Raw genomic sequence first — 23,440 nt, 5'->3', positions numbered from 1 at the left:
CTCTCACACTCACACGCACGCGCATCCCCGTGTGCTCAGCCCCCTGCCAGCCGGGGCGGGGGCCGCCCGCCCCATCGCTGCTCCGCGGGGCGCTCGGTCCCCAGCACCGGGCAGGGCCAGTCCCCGCCCCGCCGCAGCCGCTGGCCCGGGCAGCCCGGCTCGGCGGCCGCGCAGCGCAGCGCGGGGAGGGGAGCCCGAGCGGCTGCGGCGCGCAGAGGGCGGCGCACGGGGGCGGCGCAGGCAGCCGGGGTCTGAGCAGCGCCCGCGGCCCCGCCGACTTCAGCACCCGGGACAGAGCCGCGCAGGGGCCGGCGCAGCCGCTTCAGCACCGGGGACAGCGGCCGCTTCGCGCCGGTCCGCGGCCCGGGCCGCCCCGCTCCAGCCCGCAGCCGGGTCCCCGCCGCCCCGCGGCCATGTCCCGCCGCCACGGGAGGATGCAGCCGCCGTCCGCCCCCCTGGCTTCGCTCCTGAGCCTCTGCCTGCTCGGGCTCCTGCGAAGTAAGTGCCCGCCGGGCCCCTGCGAGCCCCGGCCCCGGGGTGGGGGGCCGGGCCGGGCGGTGCAGCCCTGGGCCGGCATGGCCCCGTTTGTGCCCGGGCTGGCGCAGGGTGACCGGAGAGCAAGTGGGGGAAATCGGGAGACTTTTCGGGGCGCGGGGAGCGTTGTGTATATAAGAGAAAGCCCCTAATAACAGCCCCAGCCCAGCCCGGTGGGTGCAACGGGCCCCTTGGGGCTCCCATTCACCAGGGGCTGGGGCTGACAGGGCCTTTCCTTCTCTGCGTGCCCCCAAAGGCGGAAGCTCACCTGCCCCCACCAGGCCGGGCTAAGGGGGCCAGGGCTGAGAGCGCCTTGGCCTCTCCGCCTGCTTGGGTTGTCCAAGTCCGGTTTGTCTCCCGGGTTAGTCCCAGCTCTGCTGCCCCCCGTGCGGGGTGGGCGCGTGTCCCCAGCGGGTGTAAAGGGCCATCGCTCAATGGATCTCCCCTGGGCTCAGATCTGTGCACCCCTGAACTGCTGGTCTTGGTTAGCTGCCTGCCTGTTGCTAAAGAGAATGGCGGTGGCCCATGAGTGGACTTGAATTTTCCAAATCTCCTCAGTCCAGAAGAATTGATTGCCAGGGAATATTTCCAGTTCTAGAGCGTGTGTGTCTAGCGGGCGCACACCCAGGCCCACAGATACACACACCCCAGACGCACTCACCCCGGGCAACGTTCTGTGCCTCTGACTCCAAGCAGCAGCAGGCCGCCTCTGTTCAGTTAGGTGCGAGATCATATTAATTTCTAGAGGAACAAGGGAGATTAGAGAAAGTCAGCTCTCCCTTATTAGCCAGGCACTTTCAAAGCCCCCCTCCCTCTCCCTTCAGCTAGAAACGGTGCTCGGATGCCACAGCACGGGCTGCTAGACAGACAGACAGCAGCGGGGTGCATGGAGATTTGAGGGAGAGACAGACAGTGTCTGGGCCTATGCCCAGGGCCAGACGCAGACTCCATGGTCCTGTAGCTCTCGCAGGGCAGGGTGGTGCTTAGCCCCAGACATGTCCCGCCAGCTCCTTGCCCTTCCCCCAGCTTTTCTGCACCAGGCTGGCTGCTCCACGTGATTTATTGCGCTGACTCCCATTAGTCGCAGAGCCTGGGCACCCCGGCGTTGACAGCGGGGTTTTGTGTCAACAGCTGTAACACAACGCAGGCGTCCAGCTGTCAGGCCACACAGAGAGACAAAGCTACTGACAAGCCCTGCCGGGCCCAGGCTGCTGGGGACTCTCCCATACGGTGCCGACTTCACATTCAGTTATTTCCCAGCCTGAGTCATCCCTGGCTGCCTTGTGCTCCGGCAGAGCCAGAGGCTTGGTTATATCTAAACACGCTCTCTGGCTGTACATCAATTGTGTGTGCGCGCGTGTGCATCTTTATCATCTGTCCAGACTCCCCAAAGGTGGCCAACACCCAGCACTCCCCAGCTGTGACCAAAGCAGCTGCTGGATGCTGAGCAGCTCTGGAAATCTGAGCCCCAGGTGTGTGGGGGTAGGTGCCTACACACACATGCATGCACTTGTAATTGAATGGCCAGAAATGTAAAACTGAGAAAATAAATTTTCACAGTGCATATATAGCCTGTGGAACTCCTTGCCACAAGATATAACCAAGCCTGAATGTTTAGCAGGATTGCACACTAAATTGGATGATGACAGCCGCTGCCATTACATTAGACAGGATAAAAATACTGCGGAAGGGCCCTAAATTCTTTTGCATGAGCCACACGCTCACTGACAGGGGGCGGGGAAAACATACTTCGCCTTTGGGAAATTCTCCCCCACCCCGGGGGGGGGGGGCATCTCTTGCACATTGGGACTCAGCACTGTGGCTGTCTGGTGAGTGAGCTAGGCTGGTTGGGGATGGCAATTCCTAGGTGTCTTGCGTGGCCGGACGAAGCCCATCAGAGTGACAAGCCACTTCCTTCCACCCCAGGCCTGCTCACCCTGGTTCCCAGGGCTGGGGGCTCCTTGCTCCGTTGCTGGAGGCTGGATTCTTGCCTGGCTCAGTGGGTCTGATCCAAAGTCCACTGCAGTCCATGAAAAGGCCCCCAGTGGCTTCCGGGTGCTTTAGCGTAGTGCTGGTCGAAGAGCACAGACTGGTGCTACAAACAGCTCCGTCCGATACAGGGCCCCGGGAGCTGCTGAGTTGTTACCCCTCACCCTGCTGGGGAAAGTGGAGCTCTCCTGCGTGTGCGAGGGTTAATACGTTTCCAGTGCTGCACCGGCCGGCAGTGCTAAGTAGAACAGTTCTCCGAGAAGCAGCTGCCCTTGCAGCTTGTTTCTGGAGTGAGACGACGGATGTAGCATCGACCTTCACCCCACCCCACCTCTGCGAAACCTGAGGTCCTCCAGCATCACAGCCAAAAGGGTCTCCAAGAACATGACAACCCACTAAAATGCGGCTGTGTCTGGGGCAGAAAGCAGCAGCCAACTAGCACCACAGTGCAGAGGGGAGGGGACATTCGGTCTGAGGCCGCGGCTGCAAACCGTCTGCTTACAGAAGTCTGCTGCAGGGACCAGAGCGGATCTGGGAGTTAAGTTCTCACTCAATACGCAGTAGAGCGGAAGGGACACAATTTGCCTGGGAGGCGTGAAGCGCTGCGAGGCAGCTGGGCCAGGGTCTGCAGCTGGGGTGATTCGATATTTCACACCTTGGACATTCAGAACAGGCTGTGCAGGGAGATTCTCCCCGCTCTGAGCTGCAGCTGACACAGGCTAAGGGGATGCCAAGCCCTTTCTTAACCAATGGAAACTTTAGCTTCGCTGCAGCCGGCAGCGTCCAGGAGCCCTGGGGACCTGGTGACCCCCGAAGCAGCCTGGAGATGCCCCTGGCTGAAATACATCCAGTCTCACACTGTGCCCTTCCTGCTGGGCCCTGGACCATGGCAGCCCAGGAGCAGAACCCTTCTGCTCTGCCCTTTTCCTCCTCAAACCCACATTTGCTTCTCAAGCAATTTGCAGGCTGACCACAGCAAGGCCAGGGTTGAGCAATATCGACCTCGTCCCTGCTGAACTCCACCGGCAAGGCTCGCCCAGCTCTGCTGAGCTTTTCTGTTTCTTCCTTGGATCAATAGGAGCTTTTGGGGAAGTTTATCACCTGGTGTTTGACACTTGGGACCAAGGCCTTGGCTTGGGGAGGAGCTCCCAGATGCACTCGGGAGAGGGGGGGCCTAGGAAAAGTGGCCCCTTGCTGCTGGAGAGGGCAAAGCTCAGCGGGCATTCATTCTGCACCTGCTGCTTCCCTCTGTGAGCCCCATCCTGTAGCCCTGGCTCACACCACCCGCTTTGGTGGGACCAGCTGGCTCGCAGGATTGGGCCCTTCGTGTGACACAACGCGGCCCCATGCAGGAGAAGCCAACTCATTCAGGAAGGGCCCAGCTGAGATGCTGGGGGTGGGGGGCAGGGCTCCCTTGTCCCCCAGGTCCCACTGTCCCTCATTTACTCTCTCTTCTGCCCCAGCTGGCAACACTTGGGGGGCGGGGTGCTGGAACAGGGCAGACCCTCAGGCAGCCCCTGGGTGTTTGGCTGTATCCCCTTAGCCTCTCACAGTCTCACACCCCTTCCCGGGTTTACCTTCCACCGCTCAGCCCGGGGCGTGGGTGTCTCCGGCAGCGTCTCCTCCTAGGCAGGGCAGCCTTTCTCCTGTAGCATGGCCCCATCCCTGTGAAACTTTCCCCTGTTCAGCTCCTCCAGGCTCCGCAAGCCTTGCAGGTGTGCCTCGTTAGCGCACGCAGGCCAAGAGGAGCTCGTTAGCCTCCTCCCTCCCAGCATGAGGGCAGGTCCCTTCCCAGATGCCCAGATTCCCTCCTTCCCCTTCACTCCCCGGGTGGCCTCGCAGGCTGGCAGGACGTTAGCTAGGGCCAGGCAGGCCAGAGCCTCCCAGATGAAGCCTGAGGGCTTAATTCTCAGTGTCCCTGTCCCTGTGCAGGGGGGCAGGGCAGGGCGGCCGGTGGCTTTAGGCCCCTGGCATAAGTAAGAGCAGCCTCAAGGCTCTTCTGCTTGGCTTCCCCTATGGGCCCCTGGAAGCAGAGAATACCCAGAGTGCAGTGCGCTCAGCAAAGCCCCGATCCACCCCTCTGCGAGGGGCCTGGCTGGGGAGGTGCAGAGCCCCACATGGGGGAGTGTGATTCTGAGGGGGTCATTTCCACCCACTTTATGATTCGGAGCCAGTGCCCCCTACAGGGGAAAGGCCCCATGGCCCAGTCCCGGTCCTCAGCCTCTCACAGACCACCCCCTTGTGCACATATTCCCGAGCTCCGGTCAGAGCTGGCAGGGAAAACGGGTCTGAGGAATTCAGCTTGTTTCTGTGCCCCTCCACACGTCTCTGTCTGGAAAATGCATTTTCGGGGCTGGCATTGTTCCTGGATTGATATTTCAGAGCTCTCGGTAGCAAGTCCTCGCTGCACTTTGTGGCCTGCCTGAGCCCTGGCCCAGAGACACGGTTACACTGTCAGGAAACGTTTCTTGTGTCCTGGCTTCGGAGCAGAGCGTGATGGATCGTTAGCGAGCGGAGTGGGGGGCAGCTGAGCAGAGACTTACCAAGGCTTGGACCAGGGGCGTCAGCTGGAAGGGGAGAGGCCATGTGGTTCACTGGCCTAGCCCACTGGACCGACACTCAGGCGACACCGGTTCCAGGCCTGGCTCCGTTGGGCAAGTCACTTACTAGCTCTGTGCCTCAGTTTCCCCACCTATAAAATGATACTGGCCTCCTGTGCCAAGTGCTTTGAGAGCTACATGTGGGGCAGCCATTCCCTCCAGCACCAAGCGCCCAGTCCCAACCAGAGCTGCATCCCTCCCTGCCACTGCTCCTCTCCTGGGCCCGGGAGCTCGCCCGGCTCCCCCTGCTGAGCTGCCCATGTCCTCTGGGGGCAGGAAGGACGGAGGGCAGCAGGGACTGGGTGGAGCGGATTGACCCGGGGACGTGGCAGGGGAGTTTACTGGGGCTGTCTGATCGGGGATGAGATAGCACTGGACAAAGGCTGGAGGAGGAGCTGGGGGGAGGCTGGGTGAGTCGGCTGGAGGGAGTTTCGTTTTTTGGGGTGGGCTGGGGAAGAGGAGAGAGCCCCAGAGCTGGGGTCTAAGCTCTCTACCCCCCAGAAGGGCCGGACTAAAGGGTCCTGTTTATGTCTGCAAACTCTGGTCTGGACTGTGTTCCCGTCGTCTCTAATAAACCTTCTGTTCTACTGGCTGGCTGAGTCACGGTGAATTGCAGGAAGTGGGGGTGCAGGGCCCTGACCTCCCCAATCTCCGTGACACCTGCAGCCCTGCGCTCACCCTGGAGCGAGCTCTGTGCGTGGCAGGCCCTGGGCCAGCTGCCCCTGTGGCTGAGAGGGGTCATTTTGAAACTCGGCAGCCACTGTAGCCTTTGCAGCCTGGCAGGGAGGCAGCAGGGATCCAGCTTCAGCAGCAGCTGGGGCAGATCCTGGTGGGGTGGGGCAGGCTGGAAGGGCGGGAGGCTGATTGACACTGTCAAGCAGCGAGTCTGGAACGAGGGGGGCGGTGGATGCAGAGCGACCCGGCACCAAGGGAGGGCAGCGCTGGGCCCCTGGCTGGGCCAGCCCCCTGCTCTGCCTCCCTCTCTCCCTCCCTGGCTGGGCTGCTGAGATCAGCCCCCTCAGCCCCACGTGGGGCAGGATGGAGCCGCTGCTGACGCTGATGGGGGGATGCAGGCTGGGCCCCTTTAGCTATTGAGCCCCGTCCCCCGGGCGCTCCCCTCACGCCTGCTGGGGCTCCCGGAGCCGGCGACATGCAGCATGGGGGGAGTGACCGGGGGGGGGGCGCATGGATGGACGGATGGACACACCCCTGCACCAGGCCAGGGAGGCGTCCAGGGTTGCAGAGCAGCCGGCCCTGGACATGGGAACAAGGGAATGAAACCCACAGGCCCAGGGAAGGCGGGAGGGTGAGGCTGGCATGGGGCTGAGCACAGGACACCCTCCAGACCAGAGCCAGCACCTGGACCAAGCACCCCTGCAGCCGGGCCCTCCCCCGCAGGCACTCACCCCCCCCCGCCCGCTCCCCTCCCCCGGCAGCCCCCAGACCCCACTCGCTGAGGCTCAGAACTGGGGGGGGGGGGGGGGGGAGGCCTCCTCCCTGCCTGGCGCCCAGCCTTGAGCTTCTGCACTCACTGGGCCAAATCCCCCAGGGCGCAACCCTGCTCCGGGCTGGGTTTGGCTCCTGGGCGATTAGTGATGAGGACGGAGCCGGCTGTGCGGGCTGGCTACAAAGGCGGCGCGTGATGGGGGCAAAGGGCCAGCGAGCACAGCGCTATCAGCAGTGCCCAGGAGGAGACAAGATGAGACGGCGCCCGAGAATCCGCCGCAGGCCCGGACCCCGCGGGCGAGACTCATTACAGGGCCTTTGAAGCGGCCTGTCAGTCACCAGCGCCTTCATCCCCAAGGACGGGCGGGCGCCGAGCGCCGCCGGGGACAAAGGCCCCGAGAAGCCAGGGCTGCAGCTTGGCGCAGGCAGCAGGGTGGGGGCTGATGGGGCTGGATCTGTGTACACATGGGGGAGGGCATTCCCAGCCAGGGGGCTCTGAGCACAGGGCGCTGGGGGTATGTGGGACCGGAGGGGGCAAAGTTGGGGGGCTGTATAATAAGTCCCATTTCTTGCTCGCTGTCTAGGTCTGCTTCCTCTCTGTCTGTCTTAGCTGCAGGACCCGCTACTGCAGTTGTATTAATGGGTCACATTTCTAACTCCCCTTTCATCCCAGACTGCTTTACAGATAGAGGGAACTGGTCACCCAGCACTGAGCTGCAGCTGCCTCTGGGCTGGGGCGTGGGGGCTAGTTAAACAGGGATTCCTCGCCCGGCACCGAGATGCAGCTGCCTCTGGGCTGGGGCGTGGGGGCTAGTTAAACAGGGATTCCTCGCCCGGCACCGAGATGCAGCTGCCTCTGGGCTGGGGCGTGGGGGCTGTTTCACAGCCAAACAGCAACGCTGCCAAGAGTTTTACAGGAAGTGGCAAATCCTGTATCTAACGAAGCCTGTTGGGGCGGTTTAGGGAGGGCGAAGGGCACACCCCTCACTGAGATTTGGCCAGGACACCAGGGTTCACACCCTGCCACTCACTGAAAAAACGCTCAGACTGTTGGCCCTCCCTGACAGGGGCTGGTGATGAGAGGACTGTACCCCAAGATGGGCTAAAGGGCCCCCATAGCTGGAACGAACCCTCCACGGGAACAGCCTGGTGCTCCTCCCCCCCACCAGAGCTTCTGCCCAGAGCACAGGGAGGAGGGTGTATGGTGGGGGTCAGGGAGAGGTGGGGGACTTGGGGGTAGGAATTGCGGGGTGCTGGGGGACCGGTTCCAAGCTCTCTGCTCGGCCGCTTTCTGCAGCTTTGTTTAGAGCTTTGCAGGCCACACTTTGTCCAGCGCAGAGGGGGGCGGGGTGGGGCAGACAGGGATCACCTCTTCACCCCCATTGAGCAACCAGACCCCTGGGAAAGGCCACTCAGCCCCCTCCTTCCTTCCAGGGGGTTGAGCCCCAGGGGCGTGGTTAGCCGAGAGGGGCCAGCATAACCCCCTCCCTCCTGGCACCGGTGGGGCTAGCGAAGCTGCCTGGGGAGGTTCCCCCCCACACATGTTGGCCCACCCTGGTCAGGGCACCTGGGCATGGGCCTCTGCACCAAGGGGGGCACTGAGCCAGTGCCCAGCCCCAGCCCCACCCTTTGCGTGCAGTGACCCAGGCTCAGGGCCCGGGTACAAGGCCATTGTAAATACTGAGAGGACGGGCGGCTGGCCTTGTCCCTGCCCCAGCCATGCCAGGGTGCAGAGCGTGCGGCTGCCAGGCTCGGTGTGGTCCCTGCCCTCCCCCCGCAGCCCTCGGGGGCTGCCCCAAGGCTGGTGCATCCGGCAGGCTCAGCGGTGCGGGTCGTGCTCCTGGCTGATGAACGGTGTCAGGTCAGTGTTATTGTCCGGCCTGCCCGTCGGTCCGGGCTCTTCCTGCCAGGGGCCCAAGTGCAGTGCCCAGCACTCGGCTGGGGTCCCGCCCCTCAGGGCAGCGGGGGTAAGGCCCCCGCACTCGGACTGAGCTGGGATCCCCCGCCGTGCTGGGCTGGGCGAGCCGTGCGCTAGGCCCCCCCGGGGCACCCGAACGAGCCCTTCTCGGAGCTGGTGGCTGGCATTCCAGCAGCCGCTGCCTAGCTGCCGTCTCCCACCAGCTGACCCTTCTCCAGACACCGCAGCTGGGATCCCCACCCCCCCGGGCCGCAGCTGGGACCTGGGGAGGGAGGAATATTTGGGGACAGGCCAGCGGCTCAGCTCCCATTGCCAGGACCCGGCCAGTTGGGGGCTGCGGGCCAGGCCAGGCTGGAAGGGGTGCTGTGTGGGGACAAGGAGGCTGGGTACTCGGGGTCTCACCCCTTTATCCCCCCTGGCCCTCAGGAAGCCTGGGCACCGACACAGAGGAGCGGCTGGTTGAGCACCTCCTGGACCCGTCCCGCTACAACAAGCTGATCCGCCCGGCCACCAACGGCTCGGAGCTGGTGACGGTGCAGCTCATGGTGTCGCTGGCCCAGCTCATCAGCGTGGTGAGTTTGCTGGGTCTGCAGCACAGTGCGGGCCCTGGGCAGAGACCGGGCGCTGGAGGGGTGGAGGCACTTGGCATGGGGGGGGGGGAGGGGGCTGGGCACAAGGGGCTTCCTGGGCTGTGCTGAGCGTCTGTCTCTCACGCCGGTCGCAGGCCGTAAACACCCCCGTCCAGGCACCTGCGTGTGCAGACCCACCACCTGGGGACACCCCCGTGCGCAGGGAGACGCTGGCTTGCTGTGCACGCTCCTGCCTGTGCCCGCGGGGGGGGACGACGGACGGACGGACACGCACACGCTCCCCTACGTCCGGCCCAGCGCTGCGGCTGGAGCACCCCTCGTCCCAATCCCCTCCCGGCGCTCCCCGCCCAGCCCGCTGCAGCGGGGACTGTGGCTGAGCTGCCCGCGCTGGGGGGGGATGCGGTTTGACCTCTCCGAGCTCTCTCTCCTGGCTGCCCCTACCCATAGCGGCCAGCCCCAGCCCTGCCCCCTGCGCCCACGCCATGCTGAGGCCTGGGCCTGGCTCCCTGCTGCTCCCGACCCTGCTAACGGGCCGTGGTTCTGTTTGCAGCACGAGCGGGAGCAGATCATGACGACCAACGTGTGGCTGACGCAGGTGAGACGCCTGGCGTGGGGCCCAGCAGAGCCGGGCAGGGTGGGGGTCACCCCTTCCCCCTGGACAGCTCACTCTGCCCCCACCACGCTGCATCCCCCCCATGCCCTCCCCCCAGCCTCCTGCCTGCTCCAGGAACGAAGCGGGGGAGGGTCCCGACCCTACGCCAAGCAGGACTCTCCCCAGCCAGCGCCCTGGCCCCTGGGGGGTGGGGTGCAGGCCCTAGGGCGGAGGGAGCCCCAGCCTGGGGTCCCTCCCGTTGGCCCAGAGCTGGGGCTGCAGAACCTGGGCCAGTTGGGCGGCAGGGGCAGGGCCGGGGAGTTGGGGGGCAGGGGCAGGGCCGGGCCGGTTGGGTGGCAGGGGCGGTTGGGCAGCAGGGACAGGGCCGGGCAGTTGGGGGGCCGGGGCGGGGCGAGGCCCGTGCTGAGGTTGTGCCGTGCTCTCCGCAGGAGTGGGAGGATTACCGCCTCACCTGGAAGCCAGGGGACTTCGACAACATGCGGAAGGTGCGCCTGCCCTCCAAGCACATCTGGCTGCCGGATGTCGTCCTCTACAACAAGTAGGTCCCACCCCCAGGGTCCCACCCCCCAGTGGCTCCAGACTCTATCACCACTCACTTTGGCTGAGGGTTCTGCCCAGGGTGGACTTGGCCCGATTTGTGGGGGAGCCTCAGGGGTGAGACACGGGTCCCCTGTGGGAAGAGGCAGCATCTTGTTCCCCAGCTTCCAGCCGTCCCAGATCTCAGCAGCTCCACCCAGGCCCACAGAGGAGCTGTAACTGCCCCCCAGGAGCTGGGAACCCAGTTGGGTGTTTCCCACCTCTACCCCCAGGTCCCGGTGGCTGTTGCCTGGGGAGACGGAGCCCGGCTCCACTGGGCAGGACAGTCCTGGTGGGGCGTGACATCCCTGCTGCCTCACGGCCCTTCTCCTGCTCCCCAGTGCCGATGGGATGTACGAGGTCTCCTTCTACTCCAACGCGGTGGTCTCCTACGATGGCAGCATCTTCTGGCTGCCCCCGGCCATCTACAAGAGCGCCTGCAAAATCGAGGTCAAGCACTTCCCCTTCGACCAGCAGAACTGCACCATGAAGTTCCGCTCGTGGACCTACGACCGGACGGAGATCGACCTGGTGTTGAAGAGCGACGTGGCCAGCCTGGACGACTTCACGCCTAGCGGCGAGTGGGACATCATCGCTCTGCCGGGGCGGCGGAACGAGAACCCCGACGACTCCACCTACGTGGACATCACCTACGACTTCATCATCCGCCGCAAACCGCTCTTCTACACCATCAACCTCATCATCCCCTGCATCCTCATCACCTCGCTGGCCATCCTGGTCTTCTACCTGCCCTCCGACTGCGGCGAGAAGATGACGCTCTGCATCTCCGTGCTGCTGGCCCTCACCGTCTTCCTGCTGCTCATCTCCAAGATCGTGCCACCCACCTCGCTGGACGTGCCGCTGGTGGGCAAGTACCTGATGTTCACCATGGTGCTGGTGACCTTCTCCATCGTCACCAGCGTGTGCGTGCTCAATGTGCACCACCGCTCGCCCACCACGCACACCATGCCGCCCTGGGTCAAGGTGGTCTTCCTGGACAAGCTGCCCACCATCCTCTTCATGAAGCAGCCGCGCCAGAACTGTGCCCGCCAGCGGCTGCGCCGGCAGAACCAGGAGCGGGCCAGCAGCAGCTGCTGCCTGCGGGAGAGCGCCCGCTCCTGCACCTGCTTCGCCAACCAGGCCACCATCAAGAAGCTCGGCGTGGGGGCCGGCCGGCAGGTCACCGAGGCGGCTGACAGCGCCAATGGCTACCGGGAGCGGCAGGGGCAGGCCCCGGCGCCCAGCCAGAGGTGCTGCTGCGGGGTGGAGGAGGCGGTGGATGGGGTGCGCTTCATCGCAGACCACATGAGGAGCGAGGACGAGGACCAGAGCGTGAGTCGGGGGAGCTGGCGGAGGCAGAGAGGGAAGGGGGGGCGTGTGTGGGGAAGGGGGGATGGACACGTCTGCGTACGAGGCTGTACAGGTGCACAAGCCCCCGTGGAAGGCTGCGTGGGTGCGTGTGGCTGCACACACAGAAGGGATTGTGTGCCAGCCGGTGTGTATATATGTACAAAAGCACACGTGTCCCTGGCACTGCCCGCCCCAACCCTGTGCATGTCGCTTTCTTTTGCTGGCCCCGCTGCTCTGGAGCTGCTGGTCAGGGCCTCTGCGCCGTGAAGTGATACCTGGGTACGCGCGTGGCCATGCAGGGTGGGCTCAGGCCTGGGCACGGAGCAGTCCTGCCCCAGATGAGCTGGGCTCCCCCTGCCCTCTTTGCTGCCAAGCCTCGGGCAGAGACAGGGTGGCAAACCCGCCTGCTCAGAGCAGGTCTCTGCACCGACCTCTCCCCAACTGTGATGGGCAAAGTTCATCCCTGGAGTCAGTCAGGGTCCCCCAGGGAGGTGGTGAAAGCGCTGCACCCCCTGCGCATCACGGTACCCCAGGCAGTACAACCGCCTCCTTCGACTCCCGCAACCGTGGGGTGGACCCTGTGCCCTGGGGTACAGCCCCCTCAGGCCCAGCTCCTGAGTAACTGCAGGGGAGACCCCCCAACTTCCACCCCTCTGTGTCAACCATAATTCACCTAAATGTTTGCACAGGAGCACTGCCAAATTCCCACGAGCCCTGCAGGGATAAGCAGCGAGGTGCGCCCACGCCCCGTCACCCTGCTGTGCTGTGCTTGGAGGCCTGGAGGGAGGCGACCTGCGCAGGGCACAGCTTTAGTGCCAATGGGGCGGCAGGCAGAGCTTCGCTCTCCTCCAAGCCCGGCCTGCAGGGCTGGCGGGAAGGAGCCGGCCCTGAGCTCTCAAAGCAAATGGCAAGGTCCAAAATCAATATCCTCCTTCTGCTCCGCTGGGTCCCTGTGTCGAAGGCCCATGAAATATTCATGGGAGATGCAGGCAGGGGAGGAGGCAGGGAAGCTGGCTGTCTCTCCTTTGCAGGGGGGGGAGCTGGAGCCAGCTGGTGGGGGATTTCTGCCAACACACAGAGGGTGGGGGACTTCTGAAATGCAAATGTGCAAAGTGCCAGGGTAACCCTGTGGCTGGATTCCAGCAGGCCCAGGCCCCCGGCCCCCCTCCCTTCTTCCTGGGCCTTGCCAGACCATCAGCACCTGCCCCAGTGAGTCACTCCCGCACGCAGCTGGAGGGGGTCAGGCCCCAGTTTAGGAGTTGCTATAGTAACCAGAACAGTCTCATTTGAGAGCAGCCCAGCCCGGGTCAGGACTTGGGCGGCACCAGGAGGCTGCAGGTTTTGGATGAGGGGTGCGTGGGAGGGCAGGACAGATCCGGGGAGGGAGGCAGCCGCTGCTCTAGGCCCAGCTCAGAGGGGCACCGGCCCGTGTCACAGCACGGTGCCTAGTCTGAGATTCTGGGATTTGGGGGAGACGCGGGTGGGCCTGGCCTGGCAGGGGAGCTCTAGGCACCTGCGGCTTTGCAATGGGAGGTGGGATGGAGGCACCTCGGGGGAGACGCGTGTACGAGGGTAGCCCGGGGTGCGTGCGCTGCAGGTGGGGAGCATGGGGCGTTGGCAGAGCGGTGGGGTCGGGGTGCTAGTGTAGCCCAGGGGTTGAGTTCCACGGCCCTGGAACGATCCCGACTTTACAGAGGGGAACCAAGAGGCCTCGCCAGGGGAAGTCACTTCCCAGAAGTTACGTGGCAGGTCCAGGGCAGAGGTGGCACTGCCCAGAGCTACACAGTGCCAGAGCCAGGCCTAGAGCTGAGGCCACCTGCTCCTGCCACTTAGCTGCACTCCCCCTGCCTAGGCCTGGTTCGCCGTTAGCACCGAATCCAGCCCTGGGGAGGAAGCTGCTGGTCCCAGGGCCTGGGGGGAGCGAAGGTGAAGGCTGCTTACCAGCCTCCTCTTGTGCCCGCCTCCAGGACAGGCTGATTTTCGGGTCTGGCCGCGATTTCTCGGCAGCAGGATTCATTCGCTCCCTGCCTGCCCCTCTCCTGAGCTGTGCTAAGGCCCCACCTGTCGCGTCTCAGCCAGGCTCCCTGCGAGGCCAGGGACAGAAATGAGAGCACGATTCAGGCATGAAATTGCTCCCTCCCAGATCCATAGCAAGAGGGGAAAGCAGCACCGAACTGGTGTGTCTGCCAGGCCTCAATGCTGCTGTACGGGCAGGGGCGAGACAGCAGCTGATGCAGCCTGCACGGAGCAGGAGGGAGCCTGTCACGGAGTCCCTGGGCGATGCTCTGGAACTGCTCCCCATGAAGCCAGTCAGGACTCTGGGGCAGTCGCCTTTCTGTGAGCAGCCTGTCTGCAGGACACACAGCTCACACAGCTTCCACCTTCCTGGGTCTGACCTCGGAGCATTCAGCATCCTCTGCCCCTCCGTGCGCTTCCCCCAGCGAGTCCGCTCAGGCGGGGCTCCTGGGGAAGCCAGAGGGTCCTGCACCCCAACTCCGCAGTCAGACGTGACTCTCAGCCAGCCAGTAAAACAGAAGGTTTATTAGACGACAGGAACATGGTCTAAAACAGAGCTTGCAGGCGCAGAGAACGGGACCCCTCAGCTGGGTCCATTTTGGGGGGCAGTGAGCCAGACAACCACGTCTGCACTTCACTCCATGTCCCAGCCAGCCCCAAACTGAAAACCCCTCCAGCCCCTCCTCCTCTGGGCTTTGTTCCTTTCCCGGGCCAGGTGGTCACCTGATTCCTTTGTTCTCCAACCCTTCAGCTCTCACCTTGCAGGGGGGGAAGGGCCCAGGCCATCAGTTGCCAGGAAACAGGGTGTCGGCCATTCTCTGTGTCCAGATCCCTGCACACACCTGCCCTCTAGGGCTCTGCAATGATCATACACCCTTACCCCACCACCTAGATACTTAAGAACTGCATAGGGGAAACTGAGGCACCCCCACACTATTCAGAGGAAACATTAAGAACAGGCCCACTTCGTCACATCTCTCCCCCCTTCGAGATCGAACTGAGCGGGGTCACTTTACCCGGTGACCTGGGGAAGTTTGAAGCCACCAATGTTCCCATGGATGCCCCAGCATCTCTCCCGTTCCTTGGTAGGAGTTACACCAGGCCCTTCCAGTTTCACGCCCTCCCTTAGGTCGGGGGTGGTCGATAGCACTAGCAGGCTGCATGTGGGAAGGTTTCTGCAGCCCATGCCCTTTGGCCACCCCAAAACCCCAGGGGGTCAAACTGGGATTGGGTTTTCTCCCAGAGCTCCAGTCTGGAGGGCTGCAATTCGGGCTCTCTTGGTTAAGGGCCCCCATCTTGACCTGGGCCACATACTGTTCACTTACAGAACTAGCATGGAGACATCCCTTTCCCAACAACCTTGTCTCCCCAACAAGCTGGCCAAACACAGCCACTTGGTTATAGGACGGTATACCTTTCTTAATAGCTTTCACTCCATCTGAGACCTTCTCAAAGCTCTCCACACTGGATCTTTCAACAGGAAAGTCAGTGGATCCATTCACAACAGAAAATTTCTGGCTGTTAGGAACTGAAACTTTCTTGATTAAATCACTTTCACACCCTTCAGTGGCAGTAAACTGCTTGCAAAGACTCCATGAGGATTCCTTTCCCGAGGGCTTTTCTATGCAACAATTCACCCCCTCCCAGAAATTCTGCTCTTACCCTCTTTACCTAGGGCTTGCTCTAGGGGAACACTTTCCTGAGCAACTACAGACTCTTTCTGGGTCTCCCTTACATCCAGAATCACCTCTGGCCCATCAGGCGGATTCCTACACAATTCCCTTTCATGCAAACTTACAGACTTCCTAGATAAAAGGTTAGAAGCATTCTCCTTCCCTTTGCCACACACAAGTTCAGGAATCTTTTCCTTCTTGCTACAGGTTTCCACACCCTCAGTAGGTTCCACAATCACATCACCTTCCTGCTCTCCTTGTGCCCTGGCTAGGATCTCACCCTGATTAGACAGAGTTGCTACACCCTTTCCAACAACACACTAGCAACAGGCAAAATACAAGCACCAGAATTGTCTGGTCTCGGGGATTTTACATAGACCCTAACTGGATGCGACCTAGTTACAGGGCCATTCTCCCGAGCAGACAGAAACTTAGGACCCTTCCCTTCCTGGGCTTTAGCTGAATCCAGAACCAGCTCTGAGACAACTGCATGACCCTCAACCATCACAGGCTGAAAGGCCCCTTCTGTCTGCTCCACAGACCAAGAAGAGCCGGACACACTTTCTCCTTTACCAGACACACAGGTTGGGATCTCATTCCCTTTGTCCCAGCACACAAGGCTGGTCACAGACAACTGCTTGGAGATCAGGGTAGCTCCCTCCATAGGCAAGTCAATACCCCTGACAGAGAGACCCATTTCCTTCACTGTCCCAATTCTCCACCCAGCTAACAGGTAAGGTCCAGGGACTCTCATCTTCCACTCTCCTCGCCTTCCCACCCTGCTGACTGGACACAGCCATCAGCTCACAAGGCTGCCTAGGCTCATCCAAACTTCCCTTACCAAGCACCTTGCCACTCCCCACAGATCCCCTGCCCTGCCTGTGTCTCCCCCCACTCAGCTGGGGTCTCAGCTCCCACTGTGCTCAGCACTGCCCTTGCTGTCCCAGTGGGGGCAGGCCACTGCTTTCCTCACTGCATCAGAGCCAGCGAGAGTCCCCAGTCTGGTGTGCAAGGGGGCAGGGAGCATCTCTCTGTCCCACCGAGTCCCAGGGGTCTGGTTACAGGCAGGCAGGTAGCCTGAGCCTAGCGGCTCCTCCCTGCTGCCAGCCAGGTCATCTGCATTTTCACTGACCATTTCCCTCTCCACCGATTGGTTCCCTGGATTCAAATTCAAACCCTCGGCAGTTACAGGAGCAGGGCCTGGATCCTGTCCCAAAGAGACACAGTCACCCCACAACAGGGTCTCGCAGCTGGTGTCCTGGGGCACCCCAACGGCCAGCCAGCCCCACCCCTCCTGGGTCTGCACAGGGATCTGGGCCATAGGCAGGGCGAGGGGCTTCGTCCCTGGGACCCTCACCCAGCTCACACAGGCCCTCAGCCTCTGAGGCTGCACCACCCAGGGTCTGACACCAGTTCTCTCTGTCCCAGGATCTCGCCACCCCAGGAATGTCTCCCCATTGACCATCCCCTTCCGCTCCCACTGGGGGTCCGAGGGGCCTGACCCCAGGGAACTCCACACAGACATATAGGTTGGGGTCAGGAGTGGGAGCCTGTCCACCTCCCCACCCATCTGGCTGATGGAGTCTGTGGCCTTGGGACCCAGCAAGGGAGCTAGACACCGGGGTTTTCCGCAGGGTCCCCCTGGTTCAGATCTCCAGCCTGCTCAAAGGCAGTGAGGTGGGCATCCACACCCCCCCCCTTAACTAGGGGCAGCAATTTAGTCTCGAGGTTCCCTGCGGAACTGGCCCCCCAGGATCTATCCCCACTCACCCCGGGGAGGTCCCCTCGGCCTCTCCGCCCCACCACCGCCAGTTCATCCTGCTGCTGCTTCTGCAGCTCTTTCTCGGGCTCTCGCTGTCTCCCACGGTCCTCTTGCTCTCTCAGACTCCGCTCCAATCCCGTCCGTCTCGATCCCCCGATGGGGAACCCGATCGTGAAGACCCCCGTCTGGTCGGGGACAGGAGTCTTGGCGATGCCTGGCTCCCGCTCCAGCTGCTCCCAGATCCTGCTATAGCCCCAGTTGGGGTCAGGAATCTGTTCCTTAGAGCGATCATCCTCCTCAAGCTGCACGATTAACTCTGCTTTGGTGAACTTTCCAACGCTCAACCCTCTCTTTCTGCACAGGGTTACAATGTCCTTCTTAAGGAGACGGTGACAGGCCATCACTCCGCTCCTCCCAAGTTGTTGTGGACTCACAGGCCCGCTCCCCACGGTTTCCAGGGAGAACCCCTAGTGTGCCAGCCCTTCTCGAGGTTACCACCTCTTTGCCAGGGTCGAGCTGCAGACTCCTCCGCCCCTTGGACTGCTCGCTGCAATCCCCAGGGGAACCCTGTTACTGCACAGTCCTTCTCGCTGGTCACACACTCCCAGGGGTTAACCGCCCCCCGAAACCGCTCCTCTCTGAGCCTTCAGCAGGCCTGGTCCTCGGCAATCCCCCTTCGTGTTACTGCTCCCCAGTCACTTACTGCAGGAAGCGCCATCCACGGGGTGCAGTACATCCCACCGCTGCCACCAGTTGTCACGGAGTCCCTGGGCGATGCTCTGGAACTGCTCCCCATGAAGCCAGTCAGGACTCTGGGGCAGTCGCCTTTCTGTGAGCAGCCTGTCTGCAGGACACACAGCTCACACAGCTTCCACCTTCCTGGGTCTGACCTCGGAGCATTCAGCATCCTCTGCCCATCCGTGCGCTTCCCCCAGCGAGTCCGCTCAGGCGGGGCTCCTGGGGAAGCCAGAGGGTCCTGCACCCCAACTCCGCAGTCAGACGTGACTCTCAGCCAGCCAGTAAAACAGAAGGTTTATTAGACGACAGGAACATGGTCTAAAACAGAGCTTGCAGGCGCAGAGAACGGGACCCCTCAGCTGGGTCCATTTTGGGGGGCAGTGAGCCAGACAACCACGTCTGCACTTCACTCCATGTCCCAGCCAGCCCCAAACTGAAAACCCCTCCAGCCCCTCCTCCTCTGGGCTTTGTTCCTTTCCCGGGCCAGGTGGTCACCTGATTCCTTTGTTCTCCAACCCTTCAGCTCTCACCTTGCAGGGGGGGAAGGGCCCAGGCCATCAGTTGCCAGGAAACAGGGTGTCGGCCATTCTCTGTGTCCAGATCCCTGCACACACCTGCCCTCTAGGGCTCTGCAATGATCATACACCCTTACCCCACCACCTAGATACTTAAGAACTGCATAGGGGAAACTGAGGCACCCCCACACTATTCAGAGGAAACATTAAGAACAGGCCCACTTCGTCACATCGGAGGGAGCCACTTTCAGATCCGCCTGTGGGGCAGCCCCGAACCCCCACCAGATAGAGAGGTGCCCAGAGACCACGATGATGGGGGCACCAGAAAGGCCCTGGATCCACGGGCTGCTGTGCGAGCTTCCTGAGAGAGGAGTGGGCGATCGCTGCACGAAGCCTGGGGCAGGCAGACACAGCAGGCAGAGCACAGAGCTCTGGGGGCCATTCCCCACTCTCCTGCCCACCGCTCCGTGCCGAAAGCGGAATCTCAAGGTCTCTGGGTTGAGAACCCATCTGTGGCCCTAGGCCTGCCGGGCAGAGTCTGAGGCCATCACTGCACCAGCTGGCTCGGAAGCAGAGGTGACAAGCCAGCCGGGGGGCAGCAGGCCTGGCCCTGGTGCTGGGCTTGTGGGCCCAGGTGGGTTGAGGGGGAAGGAGGTTTGGCAGGAGCGACGGTGGAGGCTGGACTGGCGCCCTGTAACCGCCCTGTCCTGGAGTCTCTGCCTTTGCTGGGACTGAAGCTCCTCAGCCACACACAGCTTGGCCACGGCCCCATTTCCTCGCCCCGCCTAGGTTCAGTGTGTGGGGTGGGATGGCCGTGCCCCGGATTCTGAACGCGCCGTCTCCTTCCAGGTGAGCGAGGACTGGAAGTACGTGGCCATGGTGATCGACCGCCTCTTCCTGTGGATCTTCGTCTTCGTCTGCGTCTTCGGGACCATCGGCATGTTCCTCCAGCCACTCTTCCAGAACTACGCCACCAACTCCCTGCTGCAGCTCAACCACGGCCCGCCCAGCTCCAAATAGGGCTGGGGGAAGGCAGGCAGCCCTGCCCCGTGTGTGCGGAGCCATCACCCCCGGGAACCTTCGCAGCCACATGGCAAAGACAGTGGCCTGGAACACGTGGCTGGAGCACGCCGCCCTGGGGGGTTCCCGGGGCAGTCTCGGGATGGGGGTCTCAGGGCCTTGCTGCTGTTTTCAGTGCTGCCTCCACCCAAGGGCATCCTGGCTCCCGCTGCTGGGGCGGCTCCACGTCTGCCCCATTGAGAGCAAAGCCCCAGGAGCTGACGGAGGAGACCGGCCATGAACCGGGAGCAGCTCTCAACCCAGACCCAGGCAGGGTGCAGCTCGAGGTACCCCAGCCCTTCCTGGGAGGCATGGGACTGCTCCAGCAACTGCACTGGGGGGTCAAGGAGGGCTCCCCTCCCCCCAGAGGTTAGTGAGGCCAAACGATCCCCGCAGTAACAAGGCATGAGTGGAGTGGGGTGGTTGATCTCTGCTGTGAAGTCTGCTGCCAGGGTGGCTCGGTGCCATCCAGTCGCACGCAGCAGGGGCAGGGCCGGCGGGGGGCGCTCCAGCTCAGCACGGCAGGGCCCAGGCACCATCTGGGGGTGAACGGGCCCCAGGCTGCAGTGAACTGTATCCCTGGAAGCTGGGGGGGGGGGGGGGGAGGGTGCGCTACCATGGGCGGTCTCAGACATCAGTTGCTGTTTCCAGTGTCACCGCAGTCCAATAAATAATCACACGGACACCGGGCGGGGGGGAGGGGGGGAGATTTGTTTAAAACCTGGTTTAATTTGACCCCCCTTTATTTCTAAGGCCGTCTCCAGAGCAGGGGAGCGGCAGGGCCGGCAGGGCACAAGGAAGGGCTGCAGTTCTCCAGGTGTGCTGGGAACTTTAATGCAGCGGGGGAAGGAGAGATCTGACCCCCTTAAAGGCAAAGACCTGGGACAGTGTGGACGCAGGAGCGAGCCCTGCAGGGACAGGCCGCCCTGGGCTGAGCAGCCCCCCCCCCCCCCCCCCCCCCCGTTCCAGCTGAAACAATCAGTCAGGGGCAGAACCGTGGGTCAGGCTGGAGCGAGAGCTCAGCGGGTTGCTGGGCCCAGGGATTGCCAAGAGGAGCAGCAGCATCCCTTTCTCGTTGCGATTTACATGCTGTTCAAGCCGAGCCAGAGTGCAGTGCCCCTGGCCCTGGCCGGGAGAGGTCTCGTGCCGCTGCAGATCACGGTCAGTGCTGGTGGAAGATGTCGGTGAGACGTGGGCGCGACCGTGCAGCGAAGCGGGATTCCCCCAGTGTCACAGAGTGTGTAAAGTGCATCGTGCGGGCTTAGTGCTGCGAGGCAGCGCACTGGGCAAAGGGGCGCCCGTTTAGCTGATGACACTGGGACCTCCATAGAGCCATCTCTCCATATTACAGCCACGAGCCAGCTGGATCGGGATCCTTGCAGAGACACCCAGGAGTCCCCCGTGGCCCACTGCTCTGCTCCTCCTCTTTTTAGTTTCCCTCTGCAAGACTCCAAGGGTGGCTCATCAGATCTCCGTATAACTGTCAGGCTGTGGGTGAGAGATCCCAGGGCCTGTTCCTTCTGACAGAGCCCTCGGCCATTCCCTCACGGGTTCCAGCTCTGCTGGGGGGCGAGAGGCAGCAGATACACCCGTAGCTCGATTAGATCATTATAAACTGTGTCCAGGCCCCTGCCTGGTGCCCTGGAACTGCTGAGGATAGGAGTGGGGTGGAGGGAGGTGGACAGTGCATGTGCAGAATGGAAACCCAAGGCCAGTGCCACGGTCCCTGGGCAGGCAAGAATTAGCCTCCTGGGTGGAAATTTTAAATCAAACATCTCCTATAAATAGCGTGAATCCTCCAGGCTGCTTGGAAGGGCACCACGGAGCAGACGGACAGGCTGAGCACGTCATGCTGCTGCAAGTCTTGCTCTGTAAACAATCGCAGCCAGGAATTTCTCAGCTTTTCCCCCGGCAGGCACAAAGGGTCCTGGCCTGCTCCCGAACTTCTGACCGCTGGTAGATTGCCACTTACACTGCACCCAGCTTGGCCCCCGGGGGAAGCGGGAGTAGATTTTAGTGACATTTCAAATCAAAAGATGTTTGAGTACGAAGCGGCCACGACAGAAGAGCCCCCGCGGGCCGGAGAATGCCGACCTGGCTGCTCAGCTGCCCACGGAGCGCTCAGGATCACTGTCCCACCTGCCGGACATCTTCCCCGGGCTCTGCTGCAGAGCGGCTCAGGGACAAGCCCTCTCTCCGCTTTGCACGGTGGCAGAATCCAAAGTCCTGGAGACCAGTCAGAGCAGAGCTCTGCAATGCCAGGCTAGCGTTCGGGAGCGGGGTGGCTCAGAGAGGGAATCCAGCCCAACCTTGCATGCAGCACCTTGGCCCATGCCTGGAGAGAAAAGGCAGCAGCCCTGGGCAGCCCGGTGGGATGCTGCCTCCATGTGCCCTAGGCTGTTTCAGTCAGACTGGATGCAGGAAGACAGCTCCCGTTCTCTGCCTACTCCTACCCCTTCGCTTTAAACAGTGGCTCAGTCACGCTCTTGGGTTCTGCTTCTAACTCCCCCGCCCAGACACGGGAGGGAGCAGTACCAGGCCTGTACTCACCGGGTACGTAACAGGGTCCCTTTATGGCGGGCAAGGTGAGCTCTGCTCGGGCACTGGCTGGCTGCTTTGAAGGAGTCTCTTTAGCCCCTTTCGGCCATTGTTTTATTTTTTGCATCATGTTTTCACCGAGTCATTGACAAGTCCCCCTTTGCTTAGCTTTGAAGGCACCCGGTTTCCCAGTGGTTACAGTGGGACCCTGTGCAGCCACGAGGCGTAACCCTACCCTGGAGCAATAGCCAGGGGCCCTGCAGGCGCCTTCTGCTCCAGCTGGCTGCAGCCAGGAGCTCCAGGCCTTGGCAGAGTTTTGCTGTTCTCCTCGGTTTTCAAAATGGCCTAAGCGCCCATCACTGGCACTATACCTCGCAGGCCTGGTCCCCAGCGCCGTCTACTGCTCCGAGCGAAGCGAGAGCCAGCGGTGCTCCAGGAAGGGGCTGTACTGTTCTGACATGTAATAAAACTGCTCTTGGGCAGGACAGTCTCTGTCTGAAATAAGCTTGAGCTCAAATGTAACAGCAGCAGCCTGTGCTATGGGGCCCGCGCTGGGCAGATGCTGCCCTCCCAGTGCTCCCACGGCCCTCCCAGCCTCTCTCCAGTCGCCCTGTTAACCAGGAAGGTAAGTCACAGCCACGGCACCTTGTGGATACATCCTTTGAGTGGAGCACATTAGCAGCACACCTGGACTTTGAACCCACAGGGCTGCGACTCACACGGTCAGAGCTGTCTGGTCAAGGGAGCTCCTTCAAGTCTAGCTGGGGGGCTGCCTGACAAGGCTCCATGCCCCCAGGGCCCTGGGCTTGCCCACTCTGGCACTGCTCCGGGAGCTAGAGAATTACTCCCCTCCTCATCGGGAGGGGGAAGCCCAACTCCTCAGCCAATCCCCAAGGCAGCCAGGCAAGTTTAGGGGCAGATTGTTAATGTGGAGGATGATTAGCCACTGGAACCAACTACCAAGGGGAGTGGTGGAGTCGATCTGCTGAGGGCTTCAGATCCAGCTTGACATGTGTTAGCCGGACACAAGTCACTGGGCGCAATACGGGAGCACTGGGGTGAAATTGCCTGGCCTGTGTCACCCAGGAGGTCAGACTGGATGATCTGATGGTCCCTTCTGGCCTTTAAATCTATGCATCGCCAACTGTCTCTCCTTTGAGGAGGCGGCGGGGGGGTGGTGGGGGTTAGGGGTTATTCCCTTGCTTCAGCACAGCTGGAGCTACGCAGGTAAGTGCCCAGGGATGGACAGAAGGGTGCCCCTCGCTCCAGGGATGGCAGAGCAAGCCGGGGCCAGGGACAGCATCACTTCAGAATTCACTCGAGAGCTTTGAGGGGGGAGAGATTTAACCTGCCCCTGCAGAGCTGCTGCTCAGCACAGACCACCCCCGTCCGGGGGCAGAGCCCCACCTGGTTAGGAAATCAGTGCGGGACATGGTTCAGCCGTCAGCACTTTGTCCAGCTGACGATCAAATAACTCCATCGTTTCTCTTCTGAGCGACTCCATCTCCATGCTCGCTGCCATT

At 62.2% G+C, this 23,440-nt stretch overlaps 1 protein-coding gene across 3 annotated transcripts; it reads left to right on the top strand.

Moving 5' to 3' along the window:
* Positions 1-401: 401 nt before the first annotated feature.
* CHRNB2 (cholinergic receptor nicotinic beta 2 subunit) lies at positions 402-22,399 on the top strand. Of its 3 annotated transcripts, none has more exons than XM_048828561.2 (6): positions 402-498; positions 8,914-9,059; positions 9,628-9,672; positions 10,119-10,228; positions 10,608-11,598; positions 19,170-22,399. In XM_048828561.2, exons 1-6 carry the CDS (start codon positions 414-416, stop codon positions 19,338-19,340), a joined length of 1,548 nt encoding a protein of 515 aa, XP_048684518.2. In that variant the 5' UTR covers positions 402-413; the 3' UTR covers positions 19,341-22,399. The 3 variants fall into 3 exon arrangements, with proteins under 3 accessions (XP_048684518.2, XP_074978871.1, XP_048684520.2); XM_048828563.2 differs by lacking the exon at positions 402-498 and adding an exon at positions 6,986-7,002; XM_075122770.1 differs by lacking the exon at positions 9,628-9,672.
* Positions 22,400-23,440: the final 1,041 nt, after the last annotated feature.

This window comes from Caretta caretta, chromosome 24 (genome assembly GCF_965140235.1).
Source record: "Caretta caretta isolate rCarCar2 chromosome 24, rCarCar1.hap1, whole genome shotgun sequence".
NCBI lineage: Eukaryota > Metazoa > Chordata > Testudines > Cheloniidae > Caretta > Caretta caretta.
The sequence above is the reverse complement of the archived record's forward strand: the minus strand, read 5'-3'. Positions and strand labels throughout refer to the sequence as shown.

Coding starts and splice junctions, on each gene's coding strand:
- CHRNB2 (XM_048828561.2), top strand. CDS start 414: ATGTCCCGCCGCCACGGGAGGATGCAGCCGCCGTCCGCCCCCCTGGCT. Junction 499..8,913: donor CCTGCTCGGGCTCCTGCGAA/GTAAGTGCCCGC, acceptor CCTGGCCCTCAG/GAAGCCTGGGCACCGACACA. Junction 11,599..19,169: donor GCGAGGACGAGGACCAGAGC/GTGAGTCGGGGG, acceptor GTCTCCTTCCAG/GTGAGCGAGGACTGGAAGTA.